At 52.2% G+C, this 18,320-nt stretch overlaps 1 protein-coding gene across 1 annotated transcript; it reads left to right on the forward strand.

Moving 5' to 3' along the window:
- Positions 1-1,201: 1,201 nt before the first annotated feature.
- ACTE1 (actin epsilon 1) lies at positions 1,202-17,457 on the forward strand. The gene is made up of 9 exons (XM_077964874.1): positions 1,202-1,222; positions 2,093-2,203; positions 2,708-2,835; positions 3,267-3,372; positions 5,219-5,303; positions 6,597-6,758; positions 9,005-9,193; positions 11,186-11,367; positions 17,182-17,457. The coding sequence occupies exons 1-9, from the start codon at positions 1,202-1,204 to the stop codon at positions 17,323-17,325; spliced, it is 1,128 nt and encodes a 375-aa protein (XP_077821000.1). The 3' UTR covers positions 17,326-17,457.
- The last annotated feature ends 863 nt before the right edge of the window (positions 17,458-18,320 follow it).

Below are 18,320 nucleotides of genomic sequence, written 5' to 3' on the forward strand. Positions count from 1 at the left end.
TTCCATGTGGGAAAGGTGTGCACAGGGCATGACTTCCAGGGGCTGAGGGCCTTGGGGCCATCTTGGTGGGGGCAGTGGGAGCACTGTTCACAAGTGTTTTCTCCTGCACAGCTGTGGCTATGGCTCCCAGTGTGACAGGGAATGCAGAAACACGGGCCGTGTAGACAGGTCTTGGAGAGCACAGCTTCAGCTATGGGCCCCAGCGGCCCCCCACCCTCTGCTGCCTTGGGTGGGGCTCACCTGCCTGAGGGAGCCCAAGGCACTGACTTCTGTGTGGCTTCAGGGGTCCTGGCTCCTGGCTTCACCATCTTCCCTGAATTGCCAGTGTCACGCAGTGACCCTCTGCTGTGCCCACGCCTCCCACCTCCTCTCTCTCATCATCCCGCCCCATCTTCAGGAGACTCTTCCAAGCTCGTGTCTGGCTGTGTCCCTTCCCTGCCTCAGGCTGGTCATCTGCAGATGGGCCACACCTGCCGCTGACACCTGGCTCTTGCTCTTTCATAGGGATTGTGGCCTCATGCTTCCGGGTTCTGTGCCTGCCTGCAGGAGGCTGCCCCTCCACACTGTCCTCCCCCAGGGGCACGTCCCCGTACGGGGACGGGCAGCAGACTCACAGCTGGTAACCAACCGTGGTGTACTGAGCCCCTACTGTACTGGATGTGAGGGGCTGAGCCTACTGTACTGGATGTGAGGGGCTGAGCCTACTGTACTGGATGTGAGGGGCTGAGCCTACTATACTGGATGTGAGGGGCTGAGCCTACTGTACCGGATATGAGGGGCTGAGCCTACTGTACCGGATGTGAGGGGCTGAGCCTACTGTACCGGATGTGAGGGGCTGAACTGTGTCCCCAACGTTTACATGTGAAACGCTAGCCTCCGATGCCTCGGAGTGTGACCGTGCTTGGAGATAGCAGCTTTAAAGCGGCAACTAGGTTAAGAAGAGATCATTAGGGTGGGCTTTAATCCAATGTAAGTGAGGCCTTATCAGAAGAGGAGGTTAGATGCAGACACACAGCGGGGGACCCTGTGAGGACGCGACCAGGAGAAGACAGTGCCTGCTGCAAGCCGAGGAGCGAGGCCTGGGGAGGAACCCGCCCTGCAGCACCTTCATCTGGGACTCCAGCCTGCAGCATGGGAGAGAGTGAGTGTCTGCGGTGCGAGGCACCCCGTCTCTGGAGCTTTGTGATGGCAACTGTGGGACATGAATGCTCCAGGCTTCTCGGTGAGGTCACGATTTCACTGTTACACTCCTCTGTGAGGCAGGGAACATTTCCTGTTTGGAGCATGAGGAATGAGGTTCACAGAGTCAGGTCGCTTGTCCAGGGCTGGCCTGGTGTGTGGTGGAGCTTCCGTGCATGCTGGGCTCACACCTGCACTCTCTCCCCGTGCGGCATCCACCCATCTGAGTCCCAGTCTGTGTCACACCCTTGAAGTCCTGGTGGTGGTATCTGTCCTCATGAGACCACATGATGCTGTAGCCAATCTCCGGGCCTCGCTGGTCTCAGCCCCACGTCCTAGCCCCAGGCCCGGTGACTGAGCAGAGGTTCTGCGTCTTGCTGAAGCTGCCTCCCTGCTCCTCCCTCAGATCAGGTTGACCTCGTGTCACTCAGCCGTCACGAGTGCTATTTAAAATGCTGCTTTGACGGCCGGGCGCAGTGGCTCACACCTGTAATCCCAGCACTTTGGGAGGCCGAGGTGGGTGGATCACCTGAGGTCAGGAGCTCAAGACCAGCCTGGCCAACATGGCAAAATTCTGTCTCTACCGTAAACACAACAATTAGCCGGGCGCGGTGGTGGCGCCTGTAGTCCCAGCTACTCGGGAGGCTGAGGCGGGAGAATCACTGCAACCTGGGAGGTGGAGGTTGCAGTGAGCCGAGATTGCACCACTGCACTCCAGCCTGGACGACAGAGCAAGACACTGTCTCAAAAAATAGAAATAATAAAAATAAAACACTGCTTTGTCAAACAAATAACATAACATAAAATAACAGAACATGAAGCCCTGCCCGGTCCTGCAGCCGTGCCCTGCTCCGTTTGCAGAAGCCTGGCCTTGGCCCCAGGAAGCCGCTGACTGCATCTTGTCTCCTCCTAGATTTGGCATCACTCCTTCTACCGGGTGCTCCACGTCGCCCCAGAGCAGCACCCCGTGTTGGTGACGGAGCCGCCTTTGAACCCAACACCCAGCAAACAGAAAGTCACACAGGTACCGGGGTCAGTGGTGGTGAGGGCCTCGGCGGGGCCGGTGGCGGTGGGGGCCTGGGCGGGGCCGATGGCGGTGGGGGCCTCGGCGGGATCAGTGGTGGTGAGGGCCTCAGGGCGGGGTCAGCGTCTGGTCTCCCCCGAGCTGGGGGCAACCTCGGCCTCACCTGCCCCTTGCTTGGCAAGAGGAGGACGCTGGGCAGGAGACGCCCCCTCAACACTCATGCCAAGCACGCCGGCCTCCACCAGGGCGCTGGCTAGGGGCCAGAAACTGCATACACGTGACTTCATGCAGGCCTTCCAACCAGCCATGGGGCAGTTGACCATCCTCCCCTTTGTATATATGAAGAGCCTGCGGCAGCAGGGAGCTTAAGCAGTTTGGCAAAGGTCATGCGGAGTGTCGCTGGTGGGCTTACCTAGACCCCGGTGGTCTCGCCCTGCAACTCCACTCTCAGCCACAATTCAATTGTCCTATGTGCAGGTCTGATTCTGGTTTAAAACCTCCCAGGTCTCTTCTCTGAGCTTCCTCTTGGGCCTGCCCACCAGAGAGGAGGTGCTGGTGTGTGCTGACAGGGTGGCCCTGATGGGACTGGGCAGTGGGGCCCGGCAGGGGCCTGGGCTAGAGAAGAGAGGAAGGTGTGGCACTCTCCTTAAGGCCGGGGTGGGGGCTGCAGGGCCGCCACTGGCCACCATGCTCCCATCACATCATTAGCTGCTCCTAATGAGGACATCGGTGAGCTCATTAAGCGAGCAGCATGGTTCCACCACCTGGCCCAGAGTCCCTGGAGCCCAGCGGTTTCTCCCGAGGTGAGCCGTGACCCACGGACAGGGCTGGGGCTCGCGGCACCACCTGCTCGCTGCAGAGGCGCACGTGGCGGCCCAGAAACGGCAGCTCCATCTGTCACGGTGTAGGCATGAGCTGCTGCCTCATTTAAGCCAAAGCCCTGAGCAGACCCTTGAGTCCTCCTTAGCTTGTGGACAGGTGGATCACAGGAGTGGGCCACAGCTGGGCTGCATGGACGGGGTGCAGCAGGCTCCCACTTTCAGACTGTCGAGTGCCCATGAAGCGGTGGGGAGCTGGAGAAGGAGCGGGACAGCCCCCTCTGCAGGGGACATCTCACTTCCCGGCGGGGGCGGCAGAATTCTCCGGAGACACAGAACAGTGGGATGATCGTAGGCATGGAGAGGGGTTCAGGATGAGGGCCTGGTTCACACAGTGACAGAGGCCGGCGAGTTCCAGGCTCTGCCGTTGGGAAGCTGGAGCCCCAGGAGGGCCCATGCTGTGGCTCCAGTCCGGAGGCTGGCGGGCTGTAGTCCCAGAAGAGCCAACGTTCACTCCCAGTCTAAAGGCAGGGAAGGGTTGGCATCCGGGTGCAGGCAGTCAGGTCAGAGGGGCTACCTCTTACTCCGTCCTTTTGAGCAAATCAAGTCTGCAACTGATTGGATGAGACCCACCCACACCCAAGGAGGGCCGTCTGCTTTACGCAGCCCCTGATCCACGTGTTGGTCTCACTCAGACACACCCCACAGACACACACTGAAGAACACTTGGCCAAAGCCCAGGTGCCCTGCGGCCCAGTTCAGTTGGCCCGTGAGATGAGCCAGGGCTCCAGCTGTGGGTTTGGACTCCAGCCTGCCTCGGCGGCTTCCTACCCGCTGGGTGCACTGCCTGCCTTTCTGCCCTGGTCCTCTGCAAATTCACCCTCTAACTGTATCAGGGACCCAGCAGGAAGTCAAAGGTACACTCACGTGGGGCATATTTAGTGGGAGTGGCATAAAGGGATTATACACAAAGGTGAGCGTGAGTGTTAGAAAAAAGTCCCATGAGGGGCTGCAGTATCCGGGGGTGTCCCAGGGCAGCTGCTACCACACCTTTGCCTGAAAGAGCAGTGGATGGTTATCAGTTCCCAGGGAGGGCTGTCGCCCAGGCACTGTGGCCTTCAGAGGAGGGACCCAGCAGGGAGGGAGCTGGGACGTCAGCAAGCCCTTCTCCTCCCCTCCCTGGGTCTCCTTCTGGAGCCCTATGGGCAGAACCTGATGGGCGACCCGAGAAAGAGGAGCCCAGGGCAGACATCACGAGGAAGGCGGGGGCTCCTGCAGGCCACAGGCAACCGCCAGCCCACCTGTGTGGGGCTTCTCCTCACTGCTGGCAAAGGGAATACTTCCACATCTGTGGGCTCTACTTTGACCCCTCCATCCTGCACCCAGCCCCAGCAGGCCTCAGAAAATCCCCACAAAGACAAAAGTTGGCCTTGGCTCCCACTGGCCTGCTGTGGGGCCATAAGGTTACAGAGCTCGCATGGTCCTCAGGATCCTTCCCTGTGGTCCACTTCCCATTTTACAGATGAGAAAACTGAGGCCTGGGACCAGCAAGTGATGGCATTTGCGAAATGCCCAGTATACACTAAGCACTATGGCATGGGCGTTACGGGTGTTAACTCATGTTGTCCTCAGCACCATCCCCAGGGAGGTACCACTATTATCCTTCTGATGAAGAAACTGAGGCACAACGAGAAGCAGTCATCTCCCAAGGTCACACATGCTGGAAGAGCCAGGCCTAGAACCCAGGGGTCCTGATGCCAGACGAGGCCCTTCCCTGAACTCTGGGCTGCTCCCAGTGTCCACACCCCAGCACTTCACACCCTGGGGCCACTGTGCACCTGTCCTAATCCACCCTGAGCCAGATACCAGACATCAACGGACAGCCCCTATGCCCAGGAGCCCATCCGTAGGGAGTCCACCATCTAATCCAAGTCTCCCCACAGTCCTAAGAGATGTCTGGGATGGATGTGAGCCCATTTTACAGACTGGGAAACTGAGTGTCCTGGAGCTCATTGGAGCAAAGCTAGGATAAGGAGGAATGTGTTTCTGTGCCCGTGGTCTGGCTCTCTCTTGGGTGGTCCGGGGAAACAAGTGCCTCTTGCAGGTGGGACTCATGTTGCCTGAGTAGTTAAGGAGAAGCCCACCTCCTCCTCATCTGTGGGCCTGGCTGCCAGGGGTGGCTGATGTTTCTCCCTAGGTGCTGTTTGAGACTTTCAACATACCTGCCCTGTATTTAGCTAACCAAGGAGTCCTTTCTCTGTACGCCTCCGGCCAGACCTCTGGTGAGTGGCCCTGCGGGAGCCCCCCACACCCTCCCCATCCCTCTGGCTGAGACGCTCACCACTCTGCACAGCCCACTCTCCCTGACCGGTAATGAAAAACAAAGACCCACACAGCTCGCGCTCTCCAGCCCCTTTCATCCCTCCTGGTTAAACGATTCACTCCCAGGTTTTAACAGTTTGCTCACTTTTTTTTCTTAATAGCTTTCTTGAGGTGTAATTGATATACAATAAACTGCACATGTTTAAAGTTTTTTTAATTTGCTAAGTTTTGACACATGGGTCCAGTCTTGAAGCCTTCAGAACCAGATAATGAACGTATCTGTCACCCCAATCCCTTCCCTGGCACCGCACACTCTGCCCCTCCAGTCTGTCCCCAGACAGCCACCAGCTGCCTTGGGGTTTGCATTTTTTAGAATTTTGTGTGAATGGACCGGGAGGGCGGCACTCTTTTTTGGGATTCTTTTTTTTTTTTTTTTTTTCCACGCAGCATAATTACTTGAAGATTTATCCTTGTGTGTGGGTTGAGAGTTCATGTCTTCCCATTGCTGGATAGTAGCCCATCATATGAATACATTGTACTTTATCCACTTGTGAATGAATGTTTGAGTAGTCAGTTTGGGGCTATTGTAAATAAAGCTGCTATGGGCCGGGCGCGGTGGCTCACGCCTGTAATCCCAGCACTTCGGGAGGCCGAGGCAGGTGGATCACGAGGTCAGGAGATCAAGACCATCCTGGCTAACACGGTGAAACCCCGTCTCTACTAAAAATACAAAAAATTAGCCGGGCGTGGTGGCGGGCGCCTGTAGTCCCAGCTACTCGGGAGGCTGAGGCAGGAGAATGGCGTGAACCCGGGAGGCGGAGCTTGCAGTGAGCCGAGATCGCACCACTGCACTCCAGCCTGGGCGACAGAGCGAGACTCTGTCTCAGGGGAAAAAAAAAAAAAAAAAAAAAGCTACTATTTGTGTACAGTACAAACACTGTACAAGTATTATTTGTCAATTAAAACAATAAAAGGAAAAAAATCCTGGTATAATTTTTCCTCTTTTACCTTTTGGACCACTACTGTGAAACCTGCCTATGTGGTGTCATAAGAAAACTTGTGGGCTGCTGTCCAAAACAACCAGTCCTTTTCTTCCTCCTTGGGCGCTTCCCTTTGGGGGAAGAAAGCTGGCTCCTGAGAATCTTTGTCTTCTCCTCCATTGGCTCCCCTCTGCCTTCTCTCCCTGCAGATACAACAATTATAAGGGATGTCATTGGCCCTTCATTATGATGCCAGCATGTTCTCTTGTCTAGGCTTGACTGTTGAATCTGGAGAAGGAATGACACACTTTGTGCCCATCGCTGATGGCTGCCCTTTGCATCTGTCAACCTTCCAGCTGGACATAGCGGGCCAGGACCTAACCTTGCACCTCCTGCAACTGTTGAAAGACAATGGGCAATTATTGTTGGGCACAGGTAGGAAACTGCTATTCTTGGCTGGGTAAACTAATCTCTGGGGTGTAATAGCCTTCTTTGCTAGCTCATCCTATGACCCTCAGTATGTAAAGCTAAGACTTCATGACCATCATTGAAGTTCTAAAAAACAACCTTATCTATATTTAGGGACATTTAGTGGATTGATGATGATGATAAGGGCAATGATAATGATGATAATGATTATGGTGGTGGTGATGATGGTGATAGTGATGGTGATGATGGTGATGCTGATGATGGTGATGGTGATGGTCATATGATGATTGATGGTGATAATGGTGATGGTGGTGATGGTGATGATGGTGATGGTCATATAGTGATTGGTGGTGATGGCGATGATGATGGTGGTGATGGTGACGATGACGGTGATGGTGACGATGACGGTGACAGTAATGGTAACAATGATTGTGATGATGGTGGTGGTAGTAATGATGGTGATGATAGTTATGATTGACAGTTGTTATGATGATGGTGAGCTAAGCTTTATAGAGAATTTATCCTGTGCAAAGCACTGGGCCAAGTAAACATTTTACATGCATTTTCTCATTGCTTCTCACTGTAACCCCATGAGAGGGAACAATTATTTCCATTACAAGAGGACAATGCAGCTGGGTGCAATGTCTCATGTCTATAATCCCAGCAATTTGGGAGGCTGGGGTGGGAGGACCACTTGAGTCTAGGAGTTTGCGATCAGCCTGGGCAACATGGCAAGACCCAGTCTCTACACAAAAATTAAAAAATTAGCAGGGTGTGGTGATAAGCAACCTGTAGTCCCAGCTACTTAGGAGGCTGAGGCAAGAGGACTACTTGAACCCGGAAGTTAGAGGTTATAGTGAGCTATGATGGCACTACTGCATGCCAGCCTGAGTAACAGAGTAAAGCAACATCCTGTTTCTTAAAAAAAAAAAAAAAGGAAGAGGCTTAGGAAGGTTATTAGAAGATTTGCCCAACACTCCATAAATGATAAATGGCATAGCAGCTGGGATATGAACCCGAGGCTCCAGGCAAGGTGTCTGTCCCTCTCTACACCAGTTCCTGGACTGGATTCCCAGCCTGTATAACCTGCATGACACTCATTCCCAGTGAGCCTACAATCCTGCATCTCAGGGTCTTCCTTGCGGACCAAGAGGTCTGTGTCAAAAGTGATGCAAAGCATGGAACCCTAAAGAATAACAGCAGTTAGAGGGAAAGTGAGAAGGATTGCAGGGCAAAGTCATACCATGTTATTGACGCCTCACACTTGGTGAGCTCTTGGTGAGCATCGTTGCCTCTCGTCCTTCCAACAGTCCTGCGAGTGACCATTAATCCCATTCTTGCAGATAAGGAAAGGGAAGGTTTAAGAGGTTGATGAAGTTGCCTAAAGCCAGGCATTGGGTCAATGGCAGAGATGGGATTCGAAGCCAAATTTGCCTCACCAAAGCCCCAACTACATGAAGAAAGGAACAAATATTAGGAGAGTGCAGCATCCCAGGAGCTGAGGAAAGAGAAGGGAGTTATTAACAGCCTCAGCTGCTGAGGAAAAGAGGGCAGGAAAGAATCAAAGCGTGTCCTCAGGTTTTTGGACCTAGGAGTACAGAACAGACCCAGGCAAGAGCAGGTTAGGTGGAGCGAGTGAAGGTAGAAGGCAGACGTCAGGGGGCTGAAGAGCAAGTGACATTTCCAGGTGGGTGGTGCAGAGTTCCCCTGATCCAACTCAAAAGCAGTGATAGACAAAGCATAAAACCATAACACAAGAAGACGCAGCTGGGTTTAAAACCTGTCGTCCGCCATCCAAAAAGAGAAGGAATGTATGTAAGCTTCCAGATATTTCTGGGTACGGACTTTGATCCACTGTGGGCAATTCTCCAGAGAAGAAGAGGGCAGCTGTGAGCAGGTGGCAGCTGGGGGATGGGGCACCAACAGCACCACTCATAGCAGTAGATAAGAAAGTTGGGTTTGGTTTTCCAGCTCCTCCCACCCTCTCCCAAACATACACCATATATAGAAGGGTCTCAACTTCTCAAAAGCTGAAATTTCCTAACCCCTTTCATCTTAGTTCAAGACATACCTATTCTACACTTCCACAAACTCAGGCTCAACACGCGGCACGAACAAGAGCACCTGGGGTGTGAGATGGAAATGGAAATGGCAGCTCCAGTGGTGCAGCCTCAACCTCACCAAAGGCGCTTCTGTGAACTCATCTCCTTTTCATGCCTTTTTCTGTTTGGCACTTTTCCTTTGTCCCACAGGGGATCGAGAGTACATCCGGGACATGAAGGAGAAATGCTGCTATGTGGCTTTGGACTTTGACAAGGAAAAGAAGAAAACTGATTCACCTTCCCACCATCAGAAATATCAGCTGCCTGACGGCCAAGAGATCACCGTTGGGCAGGAGAGCTTCTTCTGCCCCGAGGCGCTCTTCCAGACAAAACTCATAGGTGAATTGCTAAATGCAGTGTCATTTAGAAATTAGCCTGGACATGAGCAAGTGAGCACCCTGTAAGAAAGAAGGGGCCGGGCGTGGTGGCTCACACCTGTAATCCCAGCACTTTGGGAAGCTGAGGTGGGTGGATCACCTGAGCTCAGGAGTTTGAGACAAGCCTGGTCAACATGGTGAAACCCCATCTCTACTGAAAATACAAAAATTAGCCAGGCAGGGTGGCACATTGCCTGTAGTCCCAGCTACTCTGGAGGCTGAGGCAGGGGAATCGCTTGAACCTGGGAGGTGGGGGTTGCAGTGAGCTGAGATCACACCGCTGCACTCCAGCCTGGGTGACAGAGTGAGACTCCGTCTGAAAAAAGAAAGAAAGAAAAGAAAGAAGGGAGGGAGGGAAGGTGGGAGGGAGGAAGGGAGGAAGGGAGGAAGGGAGGAAGGGAGGAAGGGAGGAAGGGAGGAAGGGAGGAAGGGAGGGAGGGAGGGAGGAAGGGAGGAAGGAAGGAAGGAAGGAAGGAAGGAAGGAAGGAAGGAAGGAAGGAAGGAAGGAAGGAAGGAACTAGGGCTGCCAGGAGGGAGTCTGGTTTGAGTAGCAAACAAGCACATTGTTTCAAAAGCTCCTCCGACTCCAGCTAACACTTACAGTCTGCCTGTCACTTCGCTGACAATCGCATGTGTTGTATCCTTGAATCTACCCCCAAATCTGCCTCTATAAAATTATCCCAATTTACAGAGAAGGAAACTCACCGAAGAGGCCTTCTCTTTAATAATGTACTATTTATATTCTGCCTACTCACAAAATAATCTGAAATATAAAAATCAAGACAATTTAAGACAGACATGTAATCACCCTGGATTTGGAGGGAGCTTTTTACAAATGTGGCTGATCTAGAGACTTTGAGTGAGCATGGAGCTGCCTAAATGCTCCGGCCAGTACATTTGTCCTGGTGGAACAGCAAAAACGATGGAGGGTGAAATCCCTACTGATGGGAAAGATGGAATCTCCCGGGTCGACATGGAAAAGCACGTGTTCCCCAGAGTCCAATTCTTCGTTACCTTCATAAAGGACAAAGGGGAATTAAAGGTGGGGAAGTAACCATTTCCCCGGGATGAGGACCCAGTGAGTACCTGGCACTTAGAATCCCCTGTAAGTTAGTTGGTTTGTCTCTGTGTTCCCCTGTTAGACTGTGCAGGGGATGGCGTGGTCACGTGCCCCACCAATGTGACGTGGAGAAGCAATTGAGATTCTTCACCCACCGTGGGGAGGTTCTCCCCGGGGTCTGGCTGGGTCTCCATGAACGGGAGCACCACCCCAGAACAGTGAAGCTAGCAGGGCCTTCCTGCCGGGCCCCTCTTAAATGCCCCCTGAGATTAATCTTTTTTCATAGGTCCAAGGTTATTCGGCAGCTTTTCCTCCCAGGCAAGGGACATGAGGCATGGACGGCACCACCTAGCCCTCCCAGGGGCTCACAATATTGAACAAAAAATATCAGGTTGGTGCAAAAATAATCGATTACATTTGCACCAACCTAGTAATACAGGGCACACATCTCTTCAGGGCGGTTCCCATTATATTTGAGTTTATTCATGTGGCCAAATGATGAGCCAAGAAAGGAGGGATCAGTGTCATTTCTCAAAGGCTGCCAGAAGGAGGATGCTGCCTCGACAGGAATCTTTTTATACACTTGATACCAGAGCGTTACATATTAATAACTGTCAGTAACCGTTGAATATAAATTCTCCTGGAGGAGAGCGGAGAATTGCTATGTATTTCCTCAACCAGGAGCAGCTGAGTCCTGTCGTCTGGCCGGGTGGCTCCCTGCATTCCCTGGTGGGAGTCCAGCTAAGCTAAGGTTTGCCGGCCACACTGGGAGCTAACTAAGGCTCAGGGAGGTTTCCAGCACCCAAGGCCTTCCGCTGGGAGGCAGGGGCCCAGGTGCACAGCTGCCGAGCCTCTGGCTTCCAACATTCTTTCTCCCTCTGCCTGTCCTGACAGGGAGAGACGCCCCTGGCATCCACACGATGGCCATCCAGAGCATCACTTCCTGCAGCGCCGACCTCCAGAACGTCCTCTTCGGCCACATGCTGCTGTCGGGAGGGACGGGCTCCTGCCCCGGCTTGAGATTCCGGATGCAGAGAGAAATATCTGAGCTGGTATCCCCTACAGTTCATGTGAAGGTGAGGCTTCCCCAACCCATCCCCTCTGGGAGCGCCTCCAATTCATTCCACAGATGTATCTGGAATGCCTCAGATATGCTGGGCATGGCTCCTGGCACCTGGGAAGTCCTTGGAGCTTTCACTCTAGTTGGCGGAGGTGGGGGAGGCAGGAAACGTCGTGAATAAACATGAAGGGGACATGAGTGGCATGTCAGGAAAATGCAGCAAAGGACGGGGTGGGAGGGAGTGCGGGCAGGGCCGGGGGTGCTGAATACAGGGTGGGCCAGAGTGGGCCTCCTTAAGAAGGGGACACTGGGTAAGCACTTGAGGTAAGGGTGAGCCATGTGGGTATCTGGGGAACAGCGTTCAGCCAGGGGGGATCAGCCCATGCAGCAGCTCAGAGGCTTGCTTCCTGGAGGAAGGGCAAGGAAGGGTTGGCCGGGGCCGAGTGAGCAAAGGCAATGGGAAAGCGAGGTCAGAGATGCCGCAGAAGGACATCCACTCCAAGAGGGGCTGGAAACCCCCTGGCGGGTTCAGCCGAGGAGAGACATTGTCCAAGTAGGCTCTGGAGAACTGATCGGGCTCCTGTGCAGAGAGTAGACATCATAGGGACACAAGGTGTGGACAGTCAGGACATTAGGACTGTTGGGATGTCGGGACTATCAGGGCATTGAGACTGTTGGAATGTTGGGACTGCCAGGATTTGGGGACTGCTGAGACGTCAGGACTGTCAGGATGTTGGGACTGTTGGGATGTTGGGACTATTGGAATGTTGGGACTGTTGGGATGTTGGGACTGTTGGGATGTTGGGACTGTTGGGGTGTTGGGACTGTTGGAATGTCGGGACTGTTGGGATGTCAGGACTGTTGTGATGTCGGGACTGTTGTGATGTTGGGACTGTTGGGATGTTGGGACTGTTGGGATGTTGGGACTATTGGAATGTTGGGACTGTTGGGATGTTGGGACTGTTGGAATGTTGGGACTATTGGAATGTTGGGACTGTCGGGATGTTGGGAATGTTGGGATGCTGGGACTGTCAGGATGTTGGGAATGTTGGGATGTGGGACTGTCAGGATGTCGGGACTGCAGGGATGTGGGACATACCTGGCCTGGCTGGGGCAGGAGGGGCAAGGTCACTCAGTCACTTCCAGCTGGGCTCAGCAGCTGCCCCATGAATGCAGCCTCCTTTGGTTAAATGAAAGCACTCTACCCCCGTGGGTGCCCCACCCAGGGTTGTCCCCAGTGGACACTTTCTCTGGCTTCCTTTGTGTCTGCGTCTGGCCTCACAGCCTCTGCTGTGGGGTCTCTGGGAGCTGTCACTGCAAGGCGTCCCTGTCGAGCTGGCCCTGAATCCTTCCCATCTCACCAGCTGGCCCTGGAGCTGGCTGCAAATCCCACTGGCCAACTGTAGGGAACTCTGTGATGGGGTCTCCTGCAGGTGCACAAGAGACTTTCACCAGAGCAATACCCCCACCCAACTTGTGCCTGTCATCAGGGTTCATGGCCACCCTTTGTATGCTCTGTGGGGGCGGGGCAGGGGCGGGATCTTCCAGACACCAGGGTGGGCAGGGGCGTGAGTGGCCATCTCAGCACTTCTTGTCCTCCCTAGACCTATCTTACTGCCTTTGTCCCCTCTGCTGCAGCCGCCAGCTTTGAAACAGGACACTGCAAGGTGACTTCCTCCAGAGTCTGCAGGCAGGAGGCATGGACTTACTCCCTTTTGCCCACAGCCCCCCAAACTTTTCTGGAGGATTCTATCACCCTATCACCCATTGCCCTCACCCCCAACCCTAGGGGCCTCAGGTCTGGTTGCAGGCAGATGCACTGAGAGGGAAGGGTCTGGCACATGTCCTCAGAGCATCTTTGGCTGCCTCTGAGACTCTCCTTGTCCATCTGACGGTGTTCCCTGCACCCTTCCTGTCCTTGCTCTGTAGACCAGGGTGAGATTTGAAAGAGAATGCACAGCAGTGATGCCTGTCCCAGGTAGTCCCCATCCTTCCTCCATAGCAACAGAGAAGCATCAGGAATTACAAATGCATCAGCCAGGATTACACAAAAATATCTTCCCACTGCCTTGTCACTTCCCAAGTCTTCAGCCCTCTTCCTATAGGCCATAAACATTCATGGGATGCTGTAAAACTGTTATTGGTTTCCTTCCTCCCTAAGTCTGCAGCTCTCGTTAGACCATCTTATGTTATATCATAGGCATTTATATTCTGTTAAAACCATCACCCCTCCCACCTTCTCACTCCAAAGCCCTAGGCTCTCACTTCATAGCCTCCTTCTGGTCTCCCTCCTCTCAGCTTTCTGGACCACTCCAGGCTCGTGTGTAATTAACTTTGACTGAATCAGAACAGAAGGCTACTGCTTAGCCCAGCGTGGAAAACACATTAAAATTGAATGTCATACTTTTGTAACTTTCTTTTTTTCTCTTTCCTTTTTTTTTGAAAATAAGACAAGGTCTCACTGTCACCCAGGCTGCAGTACAGTGGCATGGTCACGGCTCACTGCAGGCTCAGGTGACCTCCCACTCAGCCTCCCAAGTTGCTGGGACTACAGGCGTGTGCCTCCACGCCCGGCTCATTTTTTTGGTTCAGGTCTTGGACTCTGGGCTCAAGTGATCCACTTACCTCATCCTCCCACAGTGCTGTTATTGTAAGTGTGAGCCACCACGCCTGGCATACATTCATAGGTTTCTTGACCACGTTTGCAAAGGGGATCTTTGGCCCATCTCTGTCCTGCCAGCAGGTGGCTGGGCTGCATTTGGTCCAAGCCCTTTCATCTTTCTGAGTCCTCAAGGTGTCCTCCACAGCCTCCTCCCGCCCAAAACTCTCCATGAAGCTTGATGATGACATCGCCCATTTCCCATTACTTGGCCGTGATTTAGCTCTTCTCTGCCTAATTTCTCTCCTGTCTGAGCCATCTCTGAAAGAGGTACCATGGTAGCTTCTCCTGTAATCATCCATAAAGCTCCTCATATTGTTGCCTAAAGAAAATGCTCTCCCTGAAATGAGCTCATCATCCACCTTGAGAGAACAGCTAGTTTCCATGGGGCCAACTTTTCAAATAATTGTTTCTCCCAGCAACCTAAATCTGCTGTCATGAATGTTCTCGAGCTAAAACTCTGTCCAATATTTCCCCTCATTTCTTCAGAATGTTGTCATACCCTTAGATCCATTTCTAGATGTGGATTTTGGAGTCACAATCATGCACAATTCGAGGTTTTTTGAATGGATGACCCAATTGCCCACAGAAACACTGAGCCTCCCATCTGTCCCGGCGAGGGCTGAGCCAGCTCTGGACCACGTCCACGCCAGCACAAGGTCCTTTGTTCTCAAAACCCCTGGGCACCTGGGTAGATGGAGAAGAAATGTTTGTTGTTCTTTTCTCTGTTTTTTTTTTTTTTTTAATTTTTTAAAACATATTTCTCGTAATTGTTCAATCCAATCCTTTGGCCATCTTCTGTTAGTGATTTGCTATCTTCTTCTTTTCTTTCCTTTTTATTTATTTATTTTTTTTTTTGAGACAGAGTCTCACTCTGCCGCCCAGGCTGGAGTACAGTGGTGCAATCTCGGCTCACTGCAACCTCCGCCTCCCAGTTCAAGCGATTCTCCCTGCTTCAGCCTCCGGAGTTGCAAGGATTACAGGCGCCCACCACCACGCCCAGCTAATCTTTGTGTTTTTAGCAGAGATAGAGTTTCGCCATGTTGGCCAGGCTGGTCTAGAACCCCTGACCTCAGGTGATCCACCTGCCTCAGCCTCCCAAAGTGTTGGGATTATAGGCATGAGCCACTGATCAATTTACTTTCTTCTTAACACACACACCATCCCAGTCTCCATTTGGTTTAGATAAGACACAGATGAGGTCACCAACTGATCAAGGTGACATCCCCTCCGTGGAATCCGTGGAAGAGGCTCCCGGGTGCCTGGCATCAGCCCTTTCTCTGCCTGATGCCCTGATCCTAACCATGCTTTTTTTTTCCCCCCTCCTGACTCTTCCTTTTTATTTTTATTTTTTTAGCTATGATAAATCTTTTCTTAACCAATGCCAGCAAGTGGTTTCCAAGCCAAGAGCCATTCTGTGGTGCGGCAGAGCCAGGAGACACTGGGCAGCTGAGTCGGGGAACCCCTCTTCCCTCCCTCTCGTCTACGCCTCGGGTTTCCCAAATCTCCGTTCAGCGCTTCCTGACTGCAGATCCCCGCAGCGAGGCATTTGCTCCCTGTGTCTTAGAATCCTAAGCATGTCCTGTTATTATCTACCTAAGTGACTTAAGGAAAGTTAGTGAACATGTGAAATGACAAGTGTCTGACCTGGAGCAAGTGACCTTAACCTTCCTGAGCCCCAGGGGCCTCTGTTTAGTTATTATTAATTAATTAATTAATTTATTTATTTTGAGATGGAGTTTCACTCTTGTCACCTAGGCTGGAGTGCAATGGTGCCATCTCGGCTCATTGCAACCTCCACCTCCAGGCTCAAGCCATTCTCCTACCTCAGCCTCCCAAGTAGCTGGGACTACAAGCACGCACCACCATGCCTGGCTAATTTTTTGTATTTTTAGTAGAGACGGGGTTTCACCATGTTGGCCAGGATGGTCTCAAACTCCCGACCTCAGGTGATCTGCCCGCCTCAGCTTCCCAAAGTGCTGGGATTACAGGTGTGAGCCACCATGCCTGGCCTTTATTTTCATTTTTTGAGACAGGTTCTCACTCTGTTGCCCAGGCTGGAGTACAGTGGCACAATCACAGTTCACTGTAGCCTTGACCTCCCAGGATCAAGCAATCCTCCAGCCTCAGCCTCTCAAGAAGCTGGGTCCATGGGTGCACACCACCATGCCTAGCCCCCTGCATCAGGCAGAGAAAGGGCCAACACCAGGCACCCGGGAGCCTCTTCCACTGAAGGGCTGTCACCTGGATCAGTGACAAATGGCTGTAGAGACCTTCACTTCCTCCCAGTCCAGAGGTGACCTGACTGGGTATAAGAAACATTACTCTCTCTCCTAAAACAGAAATGGAAAGAAATATACACTTTATAGGTGTTGCCATGAAAAGAGGAGCCTAGCAAGAGTGAGAGGAAGTCTTGAAAGCTCCCCATCGCAATCTAGAAGGAATTTCTCTAGGGGGTTCGATGACTGGTGATGGGTTGATTTTGCTTATCTGTATTTTCCAATTTTTTCTACAAAATACCTATGCTTTAGGCACCGTCATTCTATATGGACAAAATGTGTTACATGTTTTAAAATGCCAAGGGCATGAGTCCTCTGTGCTCTTATTCATTTTATCTAATAGTTTAAAGCTACAGGCCGGGCATGGTGGCTCACACCTGTAATCTCAGCATTTTGGGAGGCCGAGGCAGGAGGATCACTTGAGGCCATGAATTTGAGGCCAGCATGGGCAACATAGCAAGACCTCATCTCTACAAAAAAAAAATGAAAATATTAGCCAGGCATGGTACTGTGCACCTGTGGACCCAGCTACTTGGGAGGCTGAGGCTGGAAGATTGCTTGATCCTGGGAGGTCAAGGTTGCAGTGAACTGTGATTGTGCTACTGTACTCCAACCTGGGCAACAGAGCGAGACCCTGTCTCAAATAAAAATAAAAAATAAAGCTACAGGAAGTAGGCATGGACTGTTCGATATCTTTAATGGCAAATCGTAGATTGTATTTGCCAGGAGAGAGAGACGACTGTCCATGAAGTTCTCTCAGGGGCGGACGTTTTGTGTCCCCACTTTAGAGTAGCATTTTGATTTTGCTTTCTTCTCTTTTCTCCTGCCCTCTCCCTACCTCCCCTTCCCTCCTCTGCCCTCCACTCTCCTCTGCCTCCTTAACCCCATCCAGGTGGCCACCTGTCCGTATTCCGTCTATGGAGCTTGGGTAGGTGGCTCCATCTTGTGCTCACTCTCCACGTTCAAGGACATGTGGGTCACCAGCAAGGAGTACAAGGAGATGGGCTCTTCCATCGTCAGTAGAAAAAGCTTCTGATATATGGCTTTCAGGTGCCTTCGACACCAACTGCAGGATGAGCCTTGTTGTGGCTGAATTGATCAGAGCTCAGAACCAGCTCAAGGGCAAAGGCACTTCCTCCCCCAGACTTCAATAAAGAATGTCAATAAAGGATGGACTCTGTCTTTTTGTCTAGGCTGGGCTGGCAGCAGCACAGGACACTCACTAGGCAGTGTCACAGGACACCAGCTGCATGAATGCAGAGTAGTTGAGGTGAGGGAAATCCTGGCTCTTCCTGTGTTATCAGTCAGGATGGTGACACTGTGCTGCAGTAACAAGCATCCCCCAAATCTCAGTGCCATGAAACAAAAGTCAGTATCTCACTCATGCATGTCCACTGAAGGTCAACAGGGGCTGCCTCCTACATCATCCTCACTCAGAATCCAGTGACAGAACAGAGCATCAGAGACATTGTCATTCATTGTGGATGAGCAGAAGAGTGTGCTGCTGGGTCTTACATTGGTAACTAAATCCATCAATTCAGAAAAATCACAGGGTACACAGTCATGATTAATTAACCACAACAAGTCACGTGGCCCTACCCAACCACAAGAGGCAGGAAGTGTCATCCTACCACAGGCCTGATGTACCCACATGAGCAGAACAGCATGGATGCTCTTGCCTCGTGAAGGCACGATTGGGGCAGTACCCATAGCACTCACCATGCAAGGGGCATTACATCCGCTGATGAACTTAATCCTCATGGCGTTGCTGTGAGGTTGGTTTCATTAAAGTTGATTTCATGAAGCAGAAACTGGTGCTAAGAGGTGAATTAACTAGATCAAGATTATTTAGGTAGTAACAGGCAGTTTAAATCAGCAAATAGCATCTAGTAAGAGCGTCAGGGGAGAACAGAGAGAACTCAGGAGAGGAAGAAACCAACCAAACAAATAGAAGACATATGTTTTCAGTGTAGAGGGGCCATGGAGGGCTGCACAGACCCAAGGAAGGGTCCTGAATGCAGACACTAGTGG

This window comes from Macaca mulatta, chromosome 14, assembly GCF_049350105.2.
Source record: "Macaca mulatta isolate MMU2019108-1 chromosome 14, T2T-MMU8v2.0, whole genome shotgun sequence".
Lineage (NCBI taxonomy): Eukaryota > Metazoa > Chordata > Mammalia > Primates > Cercopithecidae > Macaca > Macaca mulatta.